This window comes from Pecten maximus, chromosome 1 (genome assembly GCF_902652985.1).
Source record: "Pecten maximus chromosome 1, xPecMax1.1, whole genome shotgun sequence".
Lineage (NCBI taxonomy): Eukaryota > Metazoa > Mollusca > Bivalvia > Pectinida > Pectinidae > Pecten > Pecten maximus.
In genome coordinates, this window is record NC_047015.1 from 50,111,981 (window position 1) to 50,139,191 (window position 27,211).

Here is a 27,211-nt window from a genome sequence, read left to right on the forward strand (position 1 = left end):
GCTTGACATTTTAACTGAGTGTCCATCAATCTGAGAAGGATATGAGTGCTGTCCCCAGACCGCGACACACCGAGACAATCTGAGATGATACCGCGTATTTCTTGTCTTCGTCAATGATACACTAGGAAGCATAATGGACCAAGAAAGGTGTCATGCCAAATGGCTTTTCTGTGAAATGGCATAACAAATAAAATGGCCCTAAAAATGCATCTTCCTTAAAGTGTTGAAAGAATATTTAACAGTAACAAGTTTTTAACCATTTTAAGGTCTTGCGTTTCCCCACGATGATAAGGGACAGGTTCTTTCATGTTCGTTTTACTGACTCTAAACATCAAGTTAAAACGTCATAATAGGCACGAGGAAATAAAATAAAAATGTCTCAAATTTATCAAATATTGCTATGGATCCAAAGATTCGTTTTATTCGAATTCATGAAAATATTTGATGGAAAACTGCAAAATAGATATTAAAGATGAGAGTCTGTAAACTAATCAATTCATTACATTTTAATATTAAAAAAATGTCTAAATTTGAAGTGGAAATTGATATGTCGCAAAGCAAGGCAGTTAATATATAATGATTTAATCTTATCCAAGCACAATATCATCTCATAAAGTTGTTCGATCTGATATTTTAATGAGAACCAGCACATGTAGCAAGTATTGGTAGGTAACCCGTGACGGCGATACAACTGCTCGAGAATTTAAGACTCCCCCGACCTTAATTATAATGGTACCGTCAACGTTATTTGCCGAAGTTTGATTGATTGAACTAACGCCATATGTCATTTGTAAACATGACTACAAAGAGTTTTCAAATGATCTTTTTCCCTTTTTAATTTCTTTTAGCCTTTTTTTCAATTCAATTTTATATATACTTTATGATTTTTCATATACTTTATATAATCAAATTTATTTTTAGGTTACTTTATCTGTTTTATTCCTCGATTCGCCATATTAAGACAAAAATACCATCAGAAAATGAAATACGAGAAGACATTCTCGTGAATCTCCGTAAATACTCTCCAATCCAAATATCATTTGAAAGAAGGGTCAATATTAATATATAAAATCTTCTATCCAACAATGTCTATATAACACAAAACTATAATATAGCTGCGCCCGCTCTGACTGGTCTCAATGATTTCGAGAATAAAGCGGCTCTGAATATATTCTTGATTGAGACTCAGTAGATTGCCAAACATTCAATATTTTAAATACGGATGAGTTGACACGATGTAAAAAATATTAAAAGGTTATAACGTACGCGTTAGATAAACTTAAGATAAACGTTGGCGTATATAAACCGTAATTTCCTGCGTATTGCCCGCGGGCTATACGATTGTTTAGTCTAGTGCGGGCTATCTGCCGATGCGGGCTATCTATGGATAATTTTACCAAATAAAAAAATGAGGGCTATGCGTTGTTAAATGTTTCCATTTGTAAGTATGTTTGGATCGAGCAATTCTTTTAATTTTCAGAATAATTGTAGGCTAATTATTGGCAGTGCAACAAAGGACATGTTTTGGTATCTCGTGTCAAGCTTTCTTTTCGGTCTTTTTATTCATAAATGCCAACGAAACAAAATTAGTGTGATTAAAATTGAAGACAGTAAAAGTCATTGTCCTTTGTACAGTCTTTGTTTTTTTGTTTTTTGTTTTAGAAAAATCGGTTTTAAAGTAACAAAGCTGCACCGATTTTGTTTACGATGATCGGTGATAAGGTCAACAAACTTTGACATACATGCAGTACAACAGCGAATTACATCAAATGGATTTTAGCTATCATTATGCGAAACCGGCGCGATAAAAGAACGTTCTCACCAAATAAGATCTACGCAATAAACTTCAAACGAAATTAAATATTGTAGTTACCTTGTGTGACAGCAATATTTTGAGAACTACAGCTTGTTTATTATTGTATTTTTGTGTTGGGTTTTAAATCAATACGAGAGGGATATTGCTTAATTGAAATTAATCATTTTATTACAATTGTTTCATACTTGTGAGGTCGAATCCCATAGCAAAGCAACTGTATAATTTTTGGAAAGCATGGTATCGTTTTGTCCATCGAGAATTTCAGTGTTCAAATGTGCAACCTGTATACAAAGTGTATATGCAATGGGGAAAGTATATGAAAGATTGAAAAAAAAATATGTTGATAATACTCATGCCTTTGGGATTTGAATTTAATAGAGCATGTGGCACATAATCAAATCAAGTGTTGTGTGGAAAGAAATACATCAAAAAAGATATGATTAAACAAAATTATCTCAATTGGGGTTGGTTTCCGCGTGATGACAGTCTCTGTTGAAAGCTATGAAATCTCTAAAATTGTGCATTTTCTCCCACAAAAGTACAATGCCTTGGCTTTCCGTGGGCTGTTTTTATTCTCCACGGATATTGCACAATAGCCTATACAAATTTTATAGCTTAAAAATCATGACAATTACATTTTCATCAGGTCCGTCGTATCCTCAGCGGGACAGCTAAACTTATTGTGCAGAAATAGCTGCCTTTGAGGATGAAATAAACGTTTGTTGTAAAATCAGCTCAGATCATTTACAATAGTACCTCTTGTACCATAATGTGATATTATCAAAAATATAACTTCGTTGCTTTCAGGAAGCCTTGCTTTAAATTAATTACAAAACGAAACTTTCCAAATTTGTTTTATCAACCCCTACATTTATTCTAACGCTTGTGACCTACAAAATATATTATTAAACCTCTCCGCATTAGGGAAAATACATCCGCATGCACTTGAAGCCTCTTTTACGTCCACTTATATTATTGTTATATAGGTTACCAAGGGATCTCCAGCGAGACGAAACCCTCACTATCCAACTTTTATCAATATAAAACAAAAGGTTGTAAGAATTGTCTAACCACAATGTCACTCAGAAAAATACTGATAAATATCACATTGGCTGATTAACAGAGTTAGGGGGGCGAAGACAACGATAATCAATTGATCGTAGGAATGACCTTAATTTTGATACAAGATGAATACAAATGCAACTTCATTCAAGAGAACATGTTGTCCGTAAGTGTATTAAGTTTTAGGACAATCAAATATAATTAACAAAAGCGGTAGAAAGAGAATGCCTTACATCTATTTATAGTAACAGTGACCTTAACTTTATCTAAGTAAGTTAAAACACAAATTTGCCTTAAGATGATGGTTGTGAGTACGCGTATGGATGACTCTAGACTCTAGGTGATTGAAATACAAATTCCACACAAGAGAAAATGGTTCCGAGTGAGTGTATGAGATTTTGGGAATACTTGAACATGAACGTAGTTCATGTACATGTAGGTAGATCGATGACGTCAAATGGTTATTTATAGTAACAATGACGGAATTTTCAACCCCAGTTGGTAGAAGCGCGAACTGGTGCAAGATAATATAGTTGTATGTGATGGAAGTTTCAGGACAATTTGGTCATTTATGAAGTCGACAGAGGGGGATGTCATATGGTTGCGTACGTACAAGCCCTTGGATAACAACCTATTGTAGCACTATCCTGCAGGGAGAGCGTAATGAGTTTACCTGCTGCCCTAATTATATATGTACATAATTCAAACAGGTATGTTCTACCTCTTGACTTCAATAACATATTTCTTCATAATTTCTCTCTTGACACTGCTTTTTACATATGGTTTCTAGTTGATATTGGTTCCGTTCCATGGTGGAGACAAAATTTTAAAATCTTTAAAATTGGCATTTGCTTCACTCTAATTAAAGTTTAGTTTCAAAGTTGCCTCTCTAAGCCGTTTAGACGGCCGGTGACATATGTTAACACACACTGTCCTGCAGTGACTGCATTGTGTAAATACGATATGAACTGATACCAAATAATATACAAAACAACGCCAACGGGAGGACGGAAGTCAAGGAGACATCAACAGCCAATGCCATATGAGGACGGTGTCAAGGAAACACCAATAGCCAATGTCATATGAGGACGGTGTCAAGGAGACACCAATAGCCAATGTCATACGAGGAAGGTTGTTGAGGATAATCTAATAGCCAATATCATACGAGGAAGGTTGTCAGTGAGAGATTTAAACAGCACGTGTCGTACAAGGACGGATGTCAAGGAGACACCAATAACCGATGTCAGATGCGGACGGTATAAAGGATACACAAATGCCATATAAGGAAGGCTGTTAGCGATACCTATAGTCAAGTGCATATTAGGACGGGAGACAAGGGACGCCAGCACAAGAAAAACACAGACACACAGAAAGAAAGTGAGCTTTTAAGGAGAAAGGACAGGGGAAAAAACACAGGGGAAAAAACGAAAAAAATGATGATTTAGGTGTTGCAATAAGCACCAGATCTATTTCTATCCCTTCAATGATTCGTAAGCAGAAGACACAGACGCAATTTGGATTCTTTTGGGGCCCACTTCCAACTGCCTCTTATGATATGCGTAATAACCGTCTCCAAGACATCTAAGACCTAAGAATATCTTAGTAACCACACACGGACGTTATTTCCTTACTAGAAAAATTACTGTCCTCATTTCTCCCCCATTGAGGTTTGTGTGTAGACTAGATAAAGACAGGAAAACGCATGTGATCCCGAAACAGGATCGTCCATCGCACAAAGTCATTTAGGATGGATGAGATAACCTTCTGCAAGGAACAACAAACATGTCGGTGTGGCCTATGGTTATTGGAGTAAAGTTGGCGATTGCCTCATGTAGCGAACACACACAGTATCGAACTGACACAGGAATTGAGAATGGGAAACCTTATTGCGACGACGTTTATAGAAACGCCACAAAACAAATATTCAGAAATTAAGCCGGGAAGGACCATGTTAAGTGTTAAACACAGCTGCAATGCTGTTCGTTCATTAGTCCAATTTGGACTTCATCCACTTTTTTATTTCCCAGGTCATATTTCACAACCAAGCATGTACATTATTGTGGACGTGCATAATTTGATTGGTGAGGTGTAGTAATGGCCAGTTTACGGTTATTTGGAAGGGATATCAAATATCGCCTACTTAAGCGCAGAACGACCTGTATTAAAGTCGAATGCTATGTGCAAGTGGTCTGAACACCTACATCAATTAGGTTGTATAAATAGAAGCCCAATATTATGAGATGATGTTAATAGTCCAGGGTAGCAGGTTTGTTTAATTTGGATACATCTTGGATCTGTTAGTTGGAGGTATGATTTGTACATGCACGATATCTATACACAGGTATAAAGCTGTTATATTTAGGAGAGAAGACAAATGTACACTAAATCTAAAATATATGCCACACTTATATGATATACATGTTAAAGATCTTCCGGAAAAATAATCTACTTCAGATTACCATCGGCAACGCTTAAATGTAGGAACTAAGGTAGCCAATGAAATAATACGTGTCACTAATAAGCATTGGTGGAAGATTCAGCCGACAAAATGGTAATAGGACAATATTAGCATGTACTAGTCGAACTGCTTCATTTATATTATCAGTAGTTTCATCGGCTGTCGACATTGATCTTGTGATATTTTCATTTCTACCACAATACTCCATGTTATTCAACTCACAGATCTTTGTGTAAACGTGCTGATAGTTGAATAAATATATCGATATACAACTAGTTGTATATGACCTTCATGTCTTTTGATTGGTTGAGATTTTGAAATTGCCCCGAACTAATAAAGTCGAAATGCTCTAAGGAGGAAAGTTACTGATCGAAACTATACCTGTCGCACATAATGCATATATATTGCTATCTAAAGTGTCTAAATGTTTGGAGGTACATTTATAATGAGCGTTACAAACATGTCAGTCACCCAATAATGCAATAATGTTCCACGACAATGTCCTATCACCAAAATGTTACACTTTATATCACTACTATTTTTTTAACTATTCAACCCTACATGTAGTCCCAATCAAACCGCTTTCATATTATTGTTGTAGGAAGAGGTCACACGACTTGAGGTTGCTGGATATGGTAAAGATAAATATCGTGATTTTTGTTGCTTATAAAAAATTTCAAATGTAGGTGAAATACATAGTATATCCAAAAACCACTACTTATGTAACCTGTATATGTCATCATTATGTCAATATCCCGGATATTTGTGCTCTTATCTTTTGAAAATAAAAGTCCTGTTGATTATATTGATCAAATAAAGAAGTATATCCACATAGTTTGAACGGTGATTATAGGACAGAGAAGTTTTATTCGGATTAGGTCTTTGGTCGCCCGCATGCAATCTTCGCATTTGGCGAAGATGATATCTTGATGATATGCAATCGCTGCACTGTTGATTTCGATCTTAGAAATGTAGAAAGTATTTAATAATTTATCAGAGATTCGACCACTGTACAAGTATGATGGTATTTTTGTGACTGATTGCGTGTTGCATAACATACATAGTATCAATAAGTCCACAAGGTCATATGAAATGCCCACTTGGTGCAACGCAACTGCTTTCATGGTAATATCTAAGCTGTCTAGTATCTGAAGCGACTTCCAAAGTATGTATTCCCTATCGATGATACATTTATAGTGGTTGTAAGTAACAAGTGTTGAATTTGACACTATGGCTCCAACCACTGGTTTGAACTCCCTTCCACCTAGAAACGTCCTTTATTGAAATATTGTTTATTGAATATTGACTTGGTCCGGATTTTAACAAATAAATAATAATTTAAACTAGTTTTAATCTTTGCGTCGGGTGTGTGTTGCTCTAAAATAGTGATACATTAATTGATTTGCTCTTGTTTATCTTGATGTTGTGCTCAATGTTAAAATGGAATATCCATGTCAATGTTATTTGTTTAAGGGAACTAAATTGATCTAATGTTGACCTTGAAAATTTCTTATTTTTAGCAGGACACATTAGAATCTATAAAAGTGGTACTTCCTGTTTGATGCACGATGATGTCGATATTAGTGCTAAATCAGATGTTAAATATCATTTCAGTTGTGGTATGTTTCTATCGTGCTTTTATGAACATATTTTAACCACGCCCATCCGGAACTACCTCTTCAGTTACGATATCATAACAGTAAGTCGACAGGGTGTTTGTATCAAATATTCTCAACCAGTTTGTGATGTCCAAAACGAATTAAACAAATCAAAACAATGTCTAGATTTACAAGGCAGGAGCTGGATAAAAGACGATTTTCTTTCTTGAACGTCTGATAATAGGTTTCTGTAGCTTCCTTATCAATCTAATAATAGCCTTGATAATATTTTCCTCGTCATAATGATTTCGATTTCGTATTAATATCGACATTCTCACGGTTTTTTCCGTATAGGTCAACGTAGTGTTGGGTTTGAAAACTACAGAATCTTGGTTTGGAATGTGATCTAGAATGTTGGTACTTGGCAAGCGTAGGGGAACGGCTATTCTTAATTTCGCTATACAGCTAGCGTTTTATAATGAAATATGCAGTAGCAAGAGAGGATTGGTACCGGACATGTAGACATGGTAAATCGACCGACCACCGTACTGATTCACCTCCTACAAGGAACACGAATGTATTCTGACTCTTGAGTCGAAGTTAGCTCCCAATGGTGTATGGTAATTGGCACTACATACATGATATCGGAGCAGATAATCACAGACAACCAATGCCAATGAGGTACCAACATGGAAGACAGGAACAATATGAGATCACTTCAAATCTTTTTGATGCACGAATCATTTGATTAACAGATTCTCATTACGACGGATTTGCCTTTTAAATGCAAAATGATCAGACACAATCCCCGTTCCACCTTGAACCGTCATCAAAGATTAATGTTCATTGTAATCAAATCACCATTGTGGAACTGACAAGTTTATACACAAAGATAGAGCATAAGATCGCGTGCACGAGTCTTGACTATGTCCTTCAGGTTGATCAGGATTAATCCTACATAATATCAGACTATGGGCTGGTTCTGCTGCCGTTTGAATATCCAAAACTGTGCTAAAAATTAATAAAAATAACCGGAAAACTCTTTCTAAACAAACATTTCCTACTTAAAATCGATAAGGCAAAGGCAATGCATGAGCAAAAGTATACTCCTGGAAACACAATTGTACACAGACTGTTCTATTACATCGACGACAACCGCCATTCCAGTAGTGTTTATGTCAAAATTAAAATTATTGTATTGTTCGCAAAATAGAAAACGGGGTAATGATAATTAAGGAATGATACTACCGGGCATCAACTTGATATCTCCTATGTGAAAAAAAAGAATGATTTCCCGCTAAAATTGTGATTCTGGATTTCCCAGATTCATCAACATGAATCTCTATTTGCATCTCCCCTAACGTTTCCTCTCCGACAGAAAAAAATGACATTGATAAAAAAAAAACAAAAAAAGCGGATGACATATGCCATATGTGAATGCCTTTAATGGGAATCATGGCTGTTAATATCCAGGCCAGGAAAATTCATAATCAGGATATTGAAATTCGCAATGGTAGTCTGCCATTGTTGACCACTTTACATGTGAAGATCGATTAAAGCTGGGATATAGATGATAATGTAACGTCATTGGTTTCAATTCAATTCCGGTGTGCATGATCGATGAGGTCAATGGATTGTTTGTGATTTACACTTAATCGAAGTTCTGAGAATGAAGTTGAAGGCTTTGCCAAGGTTTATTACTTATCATGTGGGGTTGTTCAATAAATACGGTCCGATGTGAAAAACAAACTTTGTTCTGGTTAAAACAATTTGTTTTACAGAGTAGAAACGTTATTGATCAAATATTGAACAATATTTACCTCAACTTTGACACTAAATCAATGTGGAATTGCTTTAACAATAATAAGAATGGCTTGGTTTGGTTTGTCATTGTTTAACGTCCTATCAACAGTTAAGGTCATTCAAGGACGGCCTCCTCTGTGTGTAACATGCATGCCTGTCGTGAATTGTAGGAAAATTGTTGTGTTGAGCAACTAACATTGTCGTTAATGCAGTCATATGCCCTTAATAAATCCAAGATAATTCGAAGTGTCTTTATCCATATCATTAACTAGTTGTTTACATTATATTAACATACAATACGTATAGCGATTATTTTGTCTTTAAAAAAACAGAGCATGTCTAGCTAGACTTTCCTTCAGTTCTGCCTTATCTTCCTTTTTTAAATGTCTCTACGTAAATAATTTTTTCTTGTCACATTTCGATCTAGTCTCATCGATTTTGAATCAAATTAGGAGATTGGTTTCCTGTTATTCTTTCTTGTTATTGTCTATTGAACAAGTCCAGTTCCTTTTTAAAGCAATGGAATTGTGTTAATCTCCTTGTGTTAGCGCGGAACTGATGCCGACTTTAAAATGCATATTGCTGGGACACCCAGCAGGATACCTCAACCGGACAAATTATTCTGAACACGTAGATAATACCGCCTCACAAAAAAACATTCAACCAGTGTATGCATTTCGCACACAGGAGAGTCCGTCCTTAAATGACCATAACTGTCATATGAAGCTAAACAATACCAAATCAACTATTCCAACCAGGAAAGGTTAAAGTGTTCGCCATCTGGTTATCATATATCTTATCTGCTGATACACCAAAATACATTCAGAAAAAAATCGTTGAGTATGATAAGAACATCAGTGAAAACGAGGTATATGCACGATGGTGAATACTTTAGCTATGTTTAGGAGCAAGCTCCCTGAGCAGTTTTATCTTACATTCATCACTTGATAATTGTGCAAAATTGCAGTTATCTTAAACATTAGCTAGCATTATACGCAGCTAGTGGAATTATTTCTTGGAACGCTTGCAGCATTTAAATAGTTCAGTGTACAATGTTCAATGCACTATTAAAATGATGTTTTATATATCTTATTCAGCTGCCAACTTTAATGTAGTTTAGTGTTTGATTTCAGCACTTGATATATTTCTTCATTGATGGTTTCATACTTTTGTATGTTGCAGATAATTACATATTATGCTTTCTTGCAAGGCGTATACCCATCCAGGATAAACGTGCAGTGGAAATGTTTTTACTCTATTATGCTTCATGGTTGCAAATCTGTATTGTGTTTGCATGCACGTGTTTTGAGTCTGTCATAATAATTTGTCTTTTGGGCTTTCCCATTGGATTTTGACCCCTTTCCGGAAGCCCTTTAATGACTAGCAGCTAATCCTTTTGTTATCTTTTTTGACAATTAATGTGCTAATATCATTCTGGAACAGTCCATCAAATTGACTTGTCTCTGGTATTAACGACTCTACTGAGAGTCTTACTCTTCCCGCCATCATCGCCTGCATTGTGTCGGGGGTACTGGGAAGTCGTAATGGCGACTATTTTCATCCTCTTTATGGTTGAGTGTAACATGGCGGCGGCTAATATGCGACATAAATATTTCAACTAACTTTAAGTGGGAACTGAGGAAATATTCGCTTAAATTAACTTAGACTGCCTGCTCAGCAATAAAATATTGGCTTTCATTTCTAGCTTAAGTTTTACAGGAAAATCCTTCGAAATACACCAAATGACTGCCGGTGCTTAAAAAGTAAGAACGAAAACTTTTAAGGTGTGTCAAAGAAACATTCCGATAACTCAACTTACCCTGTTGACACATCCTAAGGCAATACATTAACACTATCAACTGATTTCCGTACTAGCATGTTGCATCAATGTGTTATGTTTGGAAAGAAGTTTAATTTAATATCGCTGATTACAACGACGAAAACGAGTTCTGATCAAGGAAGTTCATATCTTTTGATTCCTCCTAACTTCACATGTTTGTTGAAGTTCAATTTTTCTTGTTTGGTAAATCTAGGTTAAATCCGGGTAATGTCAAGTCAATGTCAAGTAATGTCGCTGATTACAATGACGAAAACGAGTTCTGATCAAGGAAGTTCATATCTTTTGATTCCTCCTAACTTCACATGTTTGTTGCAGTTCAATTTTTCTTGTTTGGTAAATCTAGGTTAAATCCGGGTAATGTCAAGTTTTCAACTTGAGTATGGTCCTAGTGACAACAGAACAAGGCGAATAACCGGCATCAAACTTCCAATTCTTTCTATAAAAGAAAAAATACTTCAAATTTAATTGCCATGTCGACAAACCATCTCCCATGGTCTCAATCATTCTGCATCTCTCAAGCCATTTACTTAAAATTTAATTCTTAAAAAATAAAATAAAATGCACTCCTTCCCCTTTCTGGTACATACGCTTGGTTTTAAAATAAAATGTAGCACTTCAGCTTCCAAAGCTGTTATTACCCTTATGGTAGAAACATTGCAGACCCGACAAACGGAAATGAAATTTCCTTTGGGATTCACTTTGTAAAAGTTTCAACGCCATGTCAAGTGATTTTTCCTGCACTTTTTTCCTCGACTTCCAAGTAAGTAAACAGAATAAAATATTTCCATTCCATGATAAGGAACAGAAGCGACATGTAGTATTTTACCCTTGAGCATTTCCTTATCTAGTTAAAAAACAAATCCGTTGTAATTCTGCTTATGGCGACGTGAATTATTTTCAGAGAGAAGGGACTAGGATTGTCTAGTTGATTTCACTGCAAACTATACTTAAGTTGCAGGGCGGTCATCAAATTTGACACCATGCATCTGTTGATATTAAACCAGTACACTAGGATTGTGTTTGTGATGAACATATACACTAAGGATTGTTCTTGTTGATTCTTTGATTACACAAATGATTCAATTTTATCAACTGATTTTCGTTCTATCATGTTGCATGACTCTTGCTATGATTGAAAAGAAATTTAATTGAGAAAAAATCCTATTGTTAAATACGATGATGAAAACATTTCTGATCCAAGAAGTTCATCTCCTTCAATATCATCAAGTTTCCCATTTTTGTTGCCGTTCAGATTTCTAGTATTGCTAATCTATGTTGAATCCTGGTAATGTCAGTGCCTCAACTTGAGATTCGTGGTATTGACAACAGAGCAACAAGCTTAGCAAAAACCAGCCCCGAATAACTCCTCCTATAATCCTAGCTGAAATAAAATTTCATCTGGGATTCACTTTGTAAAAGGGACCACGTCATGTCTAGTGATCTTATCATATCATGGCATGAAACAGAAACTACGGGTAGCATTTTACCCTGTTGCATTTCTTCATGTACTTAAAAAATGTAATTCATCTTATGATGCTACAAATTATCTTGAGAAGAAAGATTGAGGGTTGTCTTGTTGAATCCACTGAACATTACGTTAAAGTTGTAGAGCGGACATCAAAACTGTCAAATTGCCACTACGCATGTGTTTATATACGCTAGAATTATGTTTGTGATGTACCTATACACTATAAGTGTGTTTATTGTGATCCTGTACACCAGGTTGGTGTTGATGGTGACCCTGTACACGAGGCTTGTGTTAGTGATTGACTTGTACTCTGGTCTTTTGTTACAGGTAAATCTCCTCACTGAGCTTGTGTTGGTGATTGGCCTGTACATTGGTCTTTTATTACATGTGAACCTGTTCACTAGGCTTGTGTCGTTGATTGACATGTACACTGGGCTTCTGTTGCTGGTAAACCTGTTCACGAAGCGTGTGTCGTTGATTGAAATGTACACTAGCTGGGCTTCCGTTGCTGGTAAACCTGTTCACTATAGGCTTGTTTGTTGATTGACATGTACACTAGGCTTCTGTTGCTGGTAAACCTGTTTACTATAGGTTTGTGTTGTTGATTGACATGTACACTGGGCTTCTGTTGCTGGTAAACCTGTTCACGAAGCTTGTGTCGTTGATTGAAATGTACACTGGGCTTCTTGATAATGTACACTGGGCTTCTGTTGCTGGTAAACCTGTTCACGAAGGTTCACGAAGCTTGTGTCGTTGATTAAAATGTACACTACCTGGGCTTCCGTTGCTAGTAAACCTGTTCACTATAGGCTTGTGTTGTTGATTGACATGTACACTGGGCTTCTGTTGCTGGTAAAAGTGTACACTGGGCTTATGTTTGTGACTGCCCTATACACTACACCTGCTTTGGTGGTAAACCAGTAAATAAGTCTAGCGTTGGTAGGTTCTCTGTAAACTATGTTTATATCCGTAAAAATCTAGTTGGTGAAATCTAGACCAGATTTAACTGGTGATAGTGTATTTTATTCATTAATATTTTGTTCTAGATTGAAAATAAAGTGTTTATGCTGTATCTTAGCAAAACTACCCATTATATATCTTTGCAAAACCATTCATTTCATGTATCTGCACAGAGGATAGTAAGAATCGTACCAGTTATCTCTGTTACATGATTTATAGCTTCAGTCTGATCCTTTTTTTCTTCCAAAAAACCTTCTTTCTTCTAAAGGTCTCTGCCTTATTGTCGTCTTATTCTTTGACTTTTGATGAGTGCCACCCTTTGTGAAACATATTATACCGATAGGTTCTGTCCCATGGTCGAGATAAAAAGATACTTCTTTATCCCATCCTGACGTTTAGCTTTAAAAGCTGTCAATTGCCATTATACAGTGACCGGGATGAATGTCACTCTACTGTACCCAGGTGTGATATTTCAGTGTGATGGCGCTATTAACAGCGTCAATCATTAACCCCTTTTATTAGCGGCCATGTACTAGTATCTTATAATGAACTTATAGGACTTAAAAATACCGAACCAAACCTAATCTAAATATATACTTTCCTTTTGAAATGTGAAAATAATAGACATGGCATTGTGAGCCTGTTAGTTATTAACCTTCTCTGTAAGACTTATCTGCAGCGTTGGGTTTCGGGGTCATTGACAGGCCAGGCGATTTTGATTAACCTGTCAGCACAATGTCCTTGGATAATTATTTGGTCCCGGTGCTATACGGTATTTCGAGGTCATATTGAAAACCAATTTCTTAAATTGAAACAAAACCAATATACAAAAGGCGCTTTTCCATAGTTATGAATCCATTTGGATTTCTTGAGATAATGTATTTCGAATATGTTTTGAAATTGAGTTTTTATGGAAAAGTTGCTCATTTACAATTAGGCATGTTCTTTCGTGAAATCGTTTTACACCTCAGTCATATAGTGCTTTCAAAGTGAGAACCTATATCCCTAATGATATTACTCATAGGATATATAAAACATAATTTTGATATTGAGCACTAATATCCATATAAGGCTTTTTGAATAAATGTGGCTTTCCTGTTTTCTTTCCTCGGTCTAGGTTGTGTGGGGTTTATAAGTCGGCGTTCACAGTCCCATGAGAATAGCTCTGCAACATAGACACATTTCGGTGTGTATGTGATGTATGGACGTTTTAAAGATGGCGAGGGAAAAACAAGTTGAAAGCACCCAAGGGAGAGTGTAGCAGACTTGGAAATAGCCCGTTATGTCAGTATACTGGCTGTGGTGTTTCTCCTCTCGCTTTCACATTAAGCCTTTATTTACCTTGTGAGGCACCAAGACGAGCCCGTTGGTCATAAATCAATGTAAAGTTTGAACAGGTATGTCCATAATAACAGCCTTCCCATAATCGCTGCTTCATACTGGGCGGGCCGATAGCGGGCCTATCTAGGAGGAGCCGGATAAACGTCATATGACAGGCGTAGTGAGCCTATAAGTTAGCCTATCATCTCACAAAGACTACCCGATAAGGGGCAGCACATAGCGCAGGCAAAAACATCACATATAGGCATTTAATCGAATTGGTATTGGTCTCTAGAAATTACGCTGCAAAACCAAAAAACAATTCAATTTTATTTCTTAGACATTGAGGTCTGATGTTTGTAAACAGCTTTCCTCTTAGCAAACCAGCTGTGGGCGATATAGAGATCGGACTTCAGCGAGACAAGAGGGTTATCAGCGAAGTTAGGTCATACATGTGTTTTATGTTTTGTAGCTGTATCTAAATAATGGCAATTTGATTTAGGGTGTAAGGGTAGCTAGCTTATATTTTGATGAAAGGAGCCAGGACTGGAATGGTGGTTCTTTTCACCAATTACGTCGTGTGTTATTTGTTCCATACGCCCTCCGTCATAAATTTGTTTGCTGTCGCAGGCTTACGGACCTGAACGCAATTGCGTCAGTCATACCATCAATCGTCAAGGTAATCAAATTGTCAACAAATATCAAAGTAAAACTGCTGTACCGGAGATTCTACAACTTTACGCCACAAAATCTATGGCAGGCACTCCTTCACAGCTAGCGATGTCATTGTCACTGCTGAAGCTATTGCAAATATCTAGGTATGGTTGAAACTTTGTACGGTGCATCATTTTGCATTTTTACTATGATTTGAGTTCCATTTAATATCTCATATCTAGGTGCTATTCTTACAGAGACTTGAAGGTAGAACGCAGGGAGTGTATCTGGTGCGTTACTTTTATGATATGTAACGTCTCCCTTGACAGGCCATTACGTTTGGCCTTTAGGTTAGCGATTGCCTCAAGGAAAAGGATTTTGACTTCAATCCTGCTGCCGAGGCAACGCCAAAGTCTATAAAATTTGATCGTGGTGCTCTGTCCTTCAAGTGGGTGGTAAGGAAGGACAACTTTGTTCGTTGTCAGATTATTGTGGCCGGTTGTGTTGTCAAGATACCTTGTGCAGATGTGGCATGGTAGTGTGATGGGTCTATGAAGGCGCTTCTCATTTTTATCATTTATTTGTTGACTTGATCCATAAATGTCCTTAGTGCACTAATAGCGCTTACATCAAAACTATAGTATAGCGATTACATCAATAGATACTGCAAATGTATTAATTTTGGCGCATTCAAATGTTCGCATTTATCCCAATTATATATTGTTTTACTCATATTTTATTTCGGAATAGCAGATATTTTGTAATTAGCGCAATAATCATTTAGCGGTATTCTTCACAAGCAAAAAGCGCTTAAATAAGGGTATTGCCTTAATATGCACATTTACAGCAGTAACCAAAAATATTTCATTGTCGACACAATTGAACTCCAAGGATTCATATCCATCAGTTATGAGATTCCTGTTAAAAAAACACTTGACACAATTTGTTTTACAGGACTTTCGTCAGTAATGTATGTGATATATAAGTCCTTTTTAATGTTTAATTGTGGCTTTTGCCTATTGTTGCTCTAAATTAATGATTTGGTTTAATTAAGAACCGAGACCTTCAGATATTAGTTGAAAATAAAATAAAGAAGAGTTCCTATACTTGTTTTTGTTCCGTGAATAACTGTTTAGATGGTAGTGTAATTGACATTGGAAGGCGTGCAATTCAGGAACACGGTATAAACATTTTAATATTATACAAAACATCATGGTCCAGAAACTGAAATCATGAATGGAATCTCCTATCAATTTTACGGTTGACTATTTTCATAGGTTTTTACATAGCAGGTCTTTCAGTGCAAAACTATCAAAGAAAAAATATAATATAATATTAATTTATCATAATTACTTATGATTATCAGTTAGGCCTTATATAGAAGATACACGTATCAGTATACGGTATTGTTAATGAAGTAGATTTCTGAATATAACAATATACGTAGGTTAATTATGTTAACCGATTTAATATCTTATAATTATTTCATGAACATAGCACCACGCATCTAAAGGGTAAGTTGGAATTAACGTAGGTTAAGTATGTTATCCGGTTTAATAGCTCATAATTATTTCTGGAAAATGGCATCACGCATTATAAAGGGTAAATTGCAATTAACAGGGCGTACCTAAATCAATGTATAAAAGTTTTATTTTCCTATTTTATATTTCTCACGCGGAAATATATAATGTTGTTACAATAATTTAATATGTTATGCCTATGCTGGTAGAGCTCACTTTGAATACATTGAGGTTACGTTTTCGGTGTTATTTGTGCATGATACAATATACAGATGTCTTTTTTTTTTTGCTATTGTGTAGGAGTAACAGTATTGCTAATGACCATCGCCTATGCACTACCGAGGTGTACCTAATCTAACATTTGGGGACCCCGAGACACACAACGGCGTCCGTAGGTGTAAGAGATATATAGTTTGAAGACCACCTTATGGTTAACATCTTATGTAGGTGTACCACATTACAAACTTGCCACAAATTAAATGTACCAAACGTGGGAAGTTCACGTGTTCACGTTTATATGGATATTTACAATGTGTCTTCCAAATATAGCCATTAGTGAATGTGAAATAAAAGTAAAACACGTGACTACTTACGTAAGCTAACAAAAACTACCATGTGACTACTTACGTAAGTTAACAAAAACTATCACGTGACTACTTACGTAAGATAACAAAAACTACCATGTGACTACTTACGTATTCGAACCAGACGTTAGTCTCAAGAACTTGGTTCTTCTCATCCACGTTGAGGATCTGGATGAGTGAGATTTTAAAATGGACCAAGATGCTGTCACTTGTGTTGACCACCGGTCTGCCAACTCGGCCATATCGCTCATACCGGTCAAGCAACTTTTTGATGAGCTGTTTCTCTTTGGACATAAATACATTGGTAGTGTCAGCTTGCACGGATCCGATAATCCCAACTGAAAGCATACAAGTAAATTATATTATATTTCATATCAAGATAGATACCAATAACACACGTATAGTATCAATACTTTGACGGCATTCTTAGAATTGAAAATGTATCCGTCCGCTAATTGTCAGTATAGAAAAATCAGAAGATCTGTAAGCATAACTTTGGAGTTTAATGACAATTTAAATGTGGTATTTGTATTCATGCAATACTGAATTAATAGGTCGGATTCATCATTTAGGATCTAGCAAGATGGTGTTTTCGTGACAAATTGATATACACAATTAATCAATTAGATATTATATAAATCATCTCTTTTCAATATAAATATAAAACTAACAACCTAATCTGTATTACTAAAAAAGAGGTAAACATCAGCTCTACAAACAAAACAAAAAACAGCCTAGCGTTGCGTTTTTGCAAGACTTTGGTTTGGTTTGGTTTATTTTGTTCAACGTCCTATTAAAAGCTAAGATCATTTAAGGACGGCATCCCGTGCGTGCGACATGCATGCGTGTGGTGAGTGCGTATGTGTGTTTTGGGAGGCTGCAGTATGTTCGTGTTGAGTCTCCTTGTGATAGGCCGGAACTTTTGCCGATTTGAAGTGCTACCTCACTGGATCATACTGCCGAGGACACCCAGCAACACACCCCACCCGGTCACATTATACTGACAACGGGCAAACCAGTCGTCCCACTCCTCATATGCTGAGCGCTAAGCATGAGTAGCAACTACCATTTTTTTAAAGACTCTGGTATGTCTCGGCTAGGGGACAGAAACCAAAGCCTTCCTCACAGCAGCGAACGCCCAAGTTTGCAAGACGCCAAATATGTATTTATCTTGCACTTTTTTAACATTTTAATATTTTCTAAAAAAACGAAATTAAACTTTTATGTCTGGCTTAATAAAGTTGGATAAGTATTGCAATATTTATGACGGTGCCGTAATGTATTGTCAATAGCGCATGCTTGCAATCATGGAGCAATTCTTTGGTCAATCTATATTTATTGACCAATAGAAAGCATCGTTAAATCGCCGACATTATTGCTTTGGACGCAATAACTTATCCACCTTTGGGGTTTTCGTTGTCATAATATTGTACAGTGAGTGAATTACGGAAACTTTACGGAAAATTAAGAAACTTTGAGGCAATATACAAAATTTGGCTTGGAAGAAAGGATGGCAAAGTAAAGAATTGTAATCAAACACACATGTTTTCCTTCTCCATGGTCAGAACGTAATTTTTTTTAAGTATTATGAGACTGAGCTGTAAAGGTTACGAACACCGGGAGTGGTACTTAATGAATGTCGCTGTGAGAAAACGCACCTGACATTTACAGTCAGCCATTATCCAGCTACACAGCACCAACTCCATCTAACACAATTTGGCGTTAAAATTGGCGTTCACTTAATCAATACTATATCAAAACTCTTAGAAATATTCAGAAAATATAATTAAAGTTAAGCTTTTTCATCATAATTACATTTGTAAATTATATTAAGTCAGATATTGTGGAAGGATATCAATCCGTCTGTATTGCTTTATATTTAGACCAGTTTTGTCATGTTCAAGTCGGATATAAAACAATGCCTTTCTTAATCTTTCCTTTACCGGATTACTTGTGTGAAAACTCCCACCAACCTTCTCCCACTAGGACATAAAACTGTACACAAAACCAATCCTAAAAACTACCCAATGCGTCAAAGCAATCATTTAAAACCCAACGTCACTTTGCCTTACGCTCTTAGCACCTGAGAAGGGTAGATATTCTCCTTTAGCGGCATTTTGGTATTTGCCAGAACCTGCCCTCGGAGGAGCTCCCTTCTTCAGTTGTAACTTTGAATTAATGAGTTTAACAGAACAATTTCACCTTTGGGGGTAATTTAGCTGGTGTTAACCGCTGTCTGCTAGGCCTTGCAATAAAATGACATAATAGGACGGTCAAGAATAAATATGAACTTCAACGTATGCAGGCATTGCAATGAAAACTACGGCTTCAAATCAGTCCACCCCACGCAACGAAATGTTGCTAAAATATAGCACCACACAAAACAAAAAACAAAACAAAAATGGAAAGATTAAGATTACCATACTTGTTCTACCATATCCGAATGATCTTCTACTAATCATATATACCCGACGGTAAAATGTCTTTGTAAGATGAATAACTATCCAGAGGAAAACAGTTACCATGCAAATAAAATCCAGGAATAAATGAATAGGACTTTGATTAGCAATGTATATGTCATCACTATAACGATTTGTAATATAATATTAGTTGATGTTCAGCAATTATGATGATCAGTGACTACAAATGTGAAAGAATGCCACATTGACATATGCACGAATCTGACCAGGAACCAGTGCCTGACGCTATTTCTGTGCTACCAGGCGATTAGCACTTAATATTCTTTTTGTTTTGCGAAACTATTGTAACGGCAATGTAATTGAATACATTTACCTAAAATACAATTTGAGTTTTTAACTTGACTTTCAGTAGGACCGTATGTGTGCCATTACATTGTCGTTTTGCTAGTGAATCATTTCCAGACACAAAACCAGCAAACCGGAAAGCTGCTCTTCGGTATCATGTCTCCTAGCAAAAAGCTGAGATTTTATTTTTTTTATTATCTATTCCATGTTCTGTGACGAAAAGCGTCAGGTTTTCTGTTGGCGCGTGTGTAGTTGCCACGTGAACAAACCATTCCCCTCGCCTCGCGTAAGCGGGAACTGTCAATAGCACCATATCTATATGAGACGTCGGTTTGTACTTTCATGGTACAAAGCGAAAATTGGATCCTGGACAATTTCTAATGTACTTTGCTATCCCGAACCTGACTAGAAGACAGACAGTTAGGCGATATTGTGGAGCGGGTTTGTTGACAACCAACCGTTGGGATAGTGGTGTTAACACAGCGCCTAATGGAACTGTGATGTGTGCTATAATGTGATAGAAAATACTTGCACCCCAAAATGCAATTTGACATCAGCAGATTACCTGGTAACAAGGGACTGCGGAAAAATAGCAAATTAGTTTAAACATGATAGAAATATATGTACAATTTGATTGTTAGGTCAGACTGATCCATGTTTGACACCTGTTACACATGTGAAAGGCCCGTTACTGTTGGTCCCACTTATAAGTGAATAGATCTGTGGTAGTCACTAGCAGCGGGCTTTGTCGTCTATGTAAATAATCACTGTTGACACATACTGGTAGTTTGTATTATATTTTTAGTAGGCGTCGCCACTACGCTGTGTAAGCAATACACAGCGAAGTCACTGCAGTCTTTACGAGGGATGTTGTAAAAGAGGGGGAAAGGTAGAAAGAAAAAGCTAATAGAGTTGGGCTCTATTGGTTTGCCCTAAAATACAATATATTTTTAAATATAACCATTGTTTGCTGATGAAAGCATTATAAATGCTACAGCAAATATCAATAGTTAAAGTATAATCTATTTTAAGAGCCCCATAATTGCCATTTGTTTGTCAAATCTTATATTCATCATAAAGAACCAAACGAACAACCAGATGTATACATTGTTCCCTATTGCTCATATGTATTGTATATTGTATTTGCACAGTTTTGCTGAACATTGTGTTCTTTGGCGTAAAATGGCTTACATGTATTAAGAACAATGCATCCTGGCGAGACTGTATATTGAAGTAACCATCACCTGTTGACATCGGCTTCGTGTAACTCTATCTATCTAAAACACATTTGTTTAAACCACACGAAACAAAACATTGGCCTGTTAACGCACCATGAAAAAAGCAATTCGTTTATTGATGGATATTTACAAAAACAGCAAAGAATACAGGCGTAAGAACGAAACCATAATTCAAACCAAAAATCGGAGAAACGAGAACAAAATAAAATAAAATTATCCTGAAACAAAAAATATCTTTAAAAAAGATAAACGGCATAGTTTTAATGCTGGTGGTTATGATAGAAAACTGCTGATGAAATAGATTAACGAACTAAATTATATCTGTTTGAATCAGTTTTGGTGATAATTGGCGAGAATCAGGAATAAAATTTTATTAATGTGTCATTTGAAAAGATACATCCACGTATTCAGCTTGCATTCAATCTGAACTTTGTTTCGTTTTTAACTGCTATATCTGCATTTTGCATTCACCGCTACATTGACCAATCACATACTTCATCTTGACCAGTAACGCCACCTGTCGCGTCATATCCGGGGCCAAAAGAATATTATACGGCTATGCCGAAAAAGTACAAGGAGAATAAGACCAGGAGCTCCTGAATAGTAAGCGTCTTCTGCTTCATCGACAACACATTGTATTCACGATAAAGGTGGGTATGTAATGGATTAATTTCTATTAATTCACTGATTAAAAACAAAATGTCAAATCGATGGTGTATTGGTATTTTCATTTTTCTTGTAGTCAGATTTCTATTTTTGTTCTATGTGCTCTTAGAGTTACTCAGGGTTAGATAGCAGACACTGATTCTGAGGAGGGCCATAAGGTGTCATCGTTGATCGATCGAGGTTTATATGGCCAAGACCATAAAGACAGTAGGATTGATCATTATATTATTGCACATGGATTCGCAACGCTTTGCATGCATGGTAGCCAAAACACGCTGTCGAATATTTTCAATTTCTCCGGAGGTTTTTATGCAGATCCTTGTCCATCGACGTTTTTCTGTCGTAACTGCTCTATGGAATCCCCAGTGTCTACTTGTTTGGCGAGTCAGTCTGCCGTGTGACTCACAGTCCTGTAGTACATTGTATTCTAAATGGTCTTTTTACACTTTAACAGATAACCTCTAATCTTGCTCTTTATCAATGCGCTAACATGTTTAGTGATTATTATTATTATTGATGTTTACAGAGATTAATGTTTACATTTTTTGCTTAAATTATTTCTTATCAAATTTCGAGTTGGTGATAGCATAAACAAACTGATAGTAGAGCATCGCAAGTACACAGAGACCTTCAAGACAAGATAATGGATGCGACTACCAATCTATTCCGAGTCCCGCTGTTTCCATACTTATGGTGGAGCGTTGCATAAATAGGGACTACGGATTCTAAACACAACAGTGATCTTTTGCCGTATCTTTCACTTGTTTTTGTTTTTAAATGTATTTAGGCTCCTTAGGAATATGTTTTTTTTAATGTGTTTATGCTTCTAAGGAATGTGCTTTTTTAATGTATTTAGACTCCTTAGGAATGCTACTGGCTTGCCTGAGAAAAATGGCTGTGATTGTATTCCTCATTTAGCAAACCAGACACAATCATGGCAACAATATTCCGGTTATAAAGCGGAAATCGCGAATGTTAGCGAGACTATCATATATTGACAAAACAGGCAGGAAACAGACTAGGCATGCGAACGAAGCCTCAATCATCCACAGTAGAAAACCATAATGGTAGAAATCACGTCGTTTAGACGCGAAGCCAAGTACGAACAAACGAACCATTGATGTTTTCAGCCAAACAAATGCGGTGATTGCGCTGTCTCAAACGCCAAATTTCCATTTATCTGCAATAACAAGTACTGGTATCAACTATGTTAAAATTAATTCTTGAATAATGGTGGCTTTCTTACATTGCTCCCTTGGATAAATTTGGTTTATTTTGTTTTTACGTCCTATTAACAGCCAGGGTCATTTAAGGACGTGCCAGGTTTTGGAGGTGGAGGAAAGCCAGAGCACTTGGAGAAAATCACCGGCATACAGTCAGTACCAGTCAACTTTCAAACTCGCGATCGAGAGGTATTGATAACCTTTGAATAATTCGGCAAGATCAATAGTTCGTTTTTTTAGTGATGGAAATCAAGGTCAACTTACACACAATGACCTAATTTATTTTCTATGGACATGGCTATAGACAATAGTTGAAATATTTATACTATTATTAACAAATATGCGAATGCACCATAAAATATCAATATATACAAGAATTTTAAAGTGCATATCATTGCGTATGTTTGATAATTTCGCTTAATCCCCAAGTATGACAATGTAAGGAGTTAATTTGAATATTATATATTTACTTCGTTCACTTGCTTATGCAACGTGAAAATAGTTTGACGTCGTTGAATGAGTGCTTTTGGAACTAATAACATGTCATTTCGTATGTGTCGAGAACCATGTTTTCTCGTCTTTTTTGCACACTACTCCTGCCTGTCATAATGGTAAATTTTACCAAAACCCAATCAGGCCGTCGGTTTTATTTGGGAACTTTAGAGCTTCTTGATATGAGTTTGAGAAATCTCGTATTTCTTGATGTTATAAAAATGAATGTGTAATTATATTCGGTAAAGTGTACTGGATTTGCAGGTCCTCGGAATTCTGTATTCAGTTAGGTGTGCTGAATTTGTGTGTCAACGGGACTCTGTATTCAATAAGGTGTGCTGGATCTTTAAATCCTCGGAATTCAGTATCCAGCTTCACTATAAGTGTGCTTGATTTGTGAATCCTCGAAATTCTATATCCAACTGGGTGTGCTGGAATTGTGTATCAACGGAATTTCATGTTTAATTATGTGTGATGGATTTGTGTATCCTCGGAATTCCATATTCATTTGTGTGTGCTTGTGTTTTGAGTCCTCAGAATTCTATATTCAGTTAGGTGAGCTGGATTCATTTCACGGTGTCCTTTTTATCGCGAAAATTTCCCCCACGCGTATTATTTTGATATCAATTTGCATAATCTCGAACTACAAACGAAGGTGGATCGATCGCGAAAATTACCCCAACGCGTATAGTTTACATATCGAAATCGTAAAATTAACCCCCCGCGAAAATAACCACGTTTACAGAATATAGCGATCAGATCTTATACGAAAATCGTAGCGTAATAAAACTAGCACGGACGAACGTGGGAAAAGGGCAGCAGACACATTGAAAACACGTGGTTACAATTCTTGTTTTGATATATTTACACATCATTGGGAAAGAGGTTTGTGATTAGCTTAAATTACCTGTCACATAACGTTCAGAAAACGTCCTTACTGCTTTCACAGATTTAATTCAGTCCATGTCAGGGTTTGTTTGTTTGTTTGTTTGTTTGTTGGTTTTTTTTTTGTCCACAGATACAATCAAGGTTAAAGGTCGTATCCTGTAGTGATATCACACGTGCACTGCACGCGCTTGAATACAATAACCTGACAAGTACAATAATACTTCGCAACGCTTATCTGATGCGCATCCGTTCTGTCGGCGTATTAACCATTTATATCTAAGAATTTATCGCTTAAAAGTAAGTATTACAACGCGACAGGCTTCTCTGAAACGAGAGCTCTTATACCACATCAAACCACGTACAGTATACTTTATGTAGAGTCAATCGTTACGATATCGATCCCGGGTAATGGAACACCGGGGCAACTTAATGTCAGTGTAACATTAGGAGTCGAGTGGCCCGAGTTGTCAGTTCGTATAGCGTCACGCGTATAACGGACGAACAGGTACACAATCGCCTGTTTCATTCAAAAGCCAGCACGATATGTATTACATATTTGTACACTGCAAAAGACATTTTGATATATTTAATTTACGATCACTTATCATGCATGAAATTTTAAATAATTTGTTATTTGTTTTACTTTATTTTATTTATTTATTTGTCTATTTTTATTATTTTTTATTGTTTTTGTGTCAATAGACACATTTGCGAGTAGACATTACACCGGTCATATATATAATTAATAAGAGTATGATATAATTTGTATCAGTCACAGTGTCCTTGATGCAGAAAAAATACACTGAAAACATGTCCTTCAGAATAGTAAGTATCAATATGAATGGAATTCAGCATGCTGATGGGTGTTGATGGCGTCGTGGGACGCCATTTACACCAAGGAATTCAGCATACTGATGGGTGTTGATGGCGTCGTGGGACGCCATTTACACCAAGGAATTCAGCATGTCACAACCGGTCTAGGATTTAAGTATGACGTTTTAATAACCAGCCAAGCGTATATGTATGTACTTTGATGTGTTTTAAAGTGTCGACGCAATAATCTATGTACTCTGAAGTAGCAAGTACTGTACAGGTCGATTCGGCTACTGTGTTTAAAAGTCGATTCGGCTAATGTGTGTAGTTGTCGATTCGGCTACTAAGTGTAAAAGTCGATTCGGTTAATGCGTGTAAAAGTCGATTCGGCTACACTGCCATAATCGAAATGTTATGCTTAAATCATGTGCTGGTAATAGTACATGAAATGATTTGAATGTAATCAGTATGATCGAATTATCAAATTATCTTTTTTTTTAATAATTTGTTTATATCATCTAGAATGTTTAATATGTGGAACAACTGTGATGTAAGTACCATGTAGACAAATTTCTCTAACAATTTATTGGTAAAATTGCAATTAAATACGTACTTTGTTCGCTAAAAGTGAACAGAAATGAAATAAAATGAAATATATGCAAAATATTTAATGAAACTGGATGTGGGCTTTAATGACTGTTTAATAAATAAACAGGTCTGAAGTATGATCTTCGTATTTGACGACATGATTTTTTAGGAGTTATTTTACGTATCGCCCGTGTCATTTCCAAAGCAGAAAATATTATAACTGTATATTCATTGAGGCATTGGCGATGTCGGCTTTAACTTTCAATAACATTGTCTCGTTCCAAATAACAGCAATTTTAAACGTATATATAATATATGTATAATCATTATCTAGTTTTGAAGTGCATGTCGTATTCAAGGGTGACACGGTACATCTATATAATCAGCAGCAACCTTTATTGACACAAACTTCCGCCTATGCATATTACACGCGTGGCAATGTTACAGAAAGTCATAACTTATACAATATTTGAAAAAAATAAATAAATAGCTGCTATCGATTCTTGAAACCGTACCTACATTTATATTCAAGGCTGTATCTAGTTTAAATGGAGAGATAATCGAAAGAAGATAAAGTCATAAATATATACAATGTCTTATGTGAATTGTATGCCGTGCCTGATTAATTCTTCAAAAATTGATTTAATAAAATACAGCCTTGATATTATTGTAAGTCTATATCAAATTTCCGTTCAGTTTTTTAGCAATACAGCCATACCTCTTCCTCGCTTTATCGTTAAAGAAACTCAAACCAGATTTCCTTGGTATATCAGAGGCCATGCTGTTATTATTGGAACTGATTTGAGTACGATTGCCTGCTATGATTACTTGAAGCCCTTAGCATCACTAACGTGTCCCAGAAGGGCGAAACAACTGTATGGTGCCTCTAGCACTACTGACGAGTCCCAGAAGGACGAAACAGCTCTGCATTTTTTTTTATTTATTTATTTATTTTTTTTTTTTTTTGGGGGGGGGGGGGGGGGGGGGGGGGTTAACCTATAATATCTCACTCTTAATTTGTTTTGAGAAATGCGAATATCGTTTGTTTATTTTATCTAATTCTTAGAAACTGAGACACAGCATAATGAGTTGACTCTATTTATACTGCTTAACCTTGTGATCCATAGATCAACTATTTTGATATAATGATAATAGTTTATAAGTGAATACCGTATGCCAAAATATAATTCACGATGACCAATAATATGCTTTCTTCATTTCACGCCCACCGCCAATATTCTGATTATGCAAATCTATCTGATTAAAGGATTTTTCCTCTGTCTTATACCTAGATCAAGGAGAGGGAAAATGCACGGCCAGATTGGGGTTCGAACCCAGGACTTCCGAACACTAGCCGGATGCTCTACCAATTAAGCTACTTGGTCGCCGGCGTTCGTCCCCTTTCAATTCCTCTACATTCCTCCCTCCTTCAACAAAACCTTCGACCCCGCAGAC

At 36.3% G+C, this 27,211-nt stretch overlaps 1 protein-coding gene across 2 annotated transcripts in view; it reads right to left on the reverse strand.

Moving 5' to 3' along the window:
* The window catches only part of LOC117337027 (acetylcholine receptor subunit alpha-1-B-like), a 100,633-nt gene that overhangs the window by 39,774 nt on the left and 33,648 nt on the right, over nt 1-27,211 (reverse strand). For both annotated transcript variants that reach the window (XM_033897779.1, XM_033897787.1), the window contains exon 2: nt 17,195-17,421. In XM_033897779.1, the coding sequence (XP_033753670.1) occupies nt 17,195-17,421 (227 nt within the window). The remainder of the gene's footprint in view (nt 1-17,194; nt 17,422-27,211) is intronic.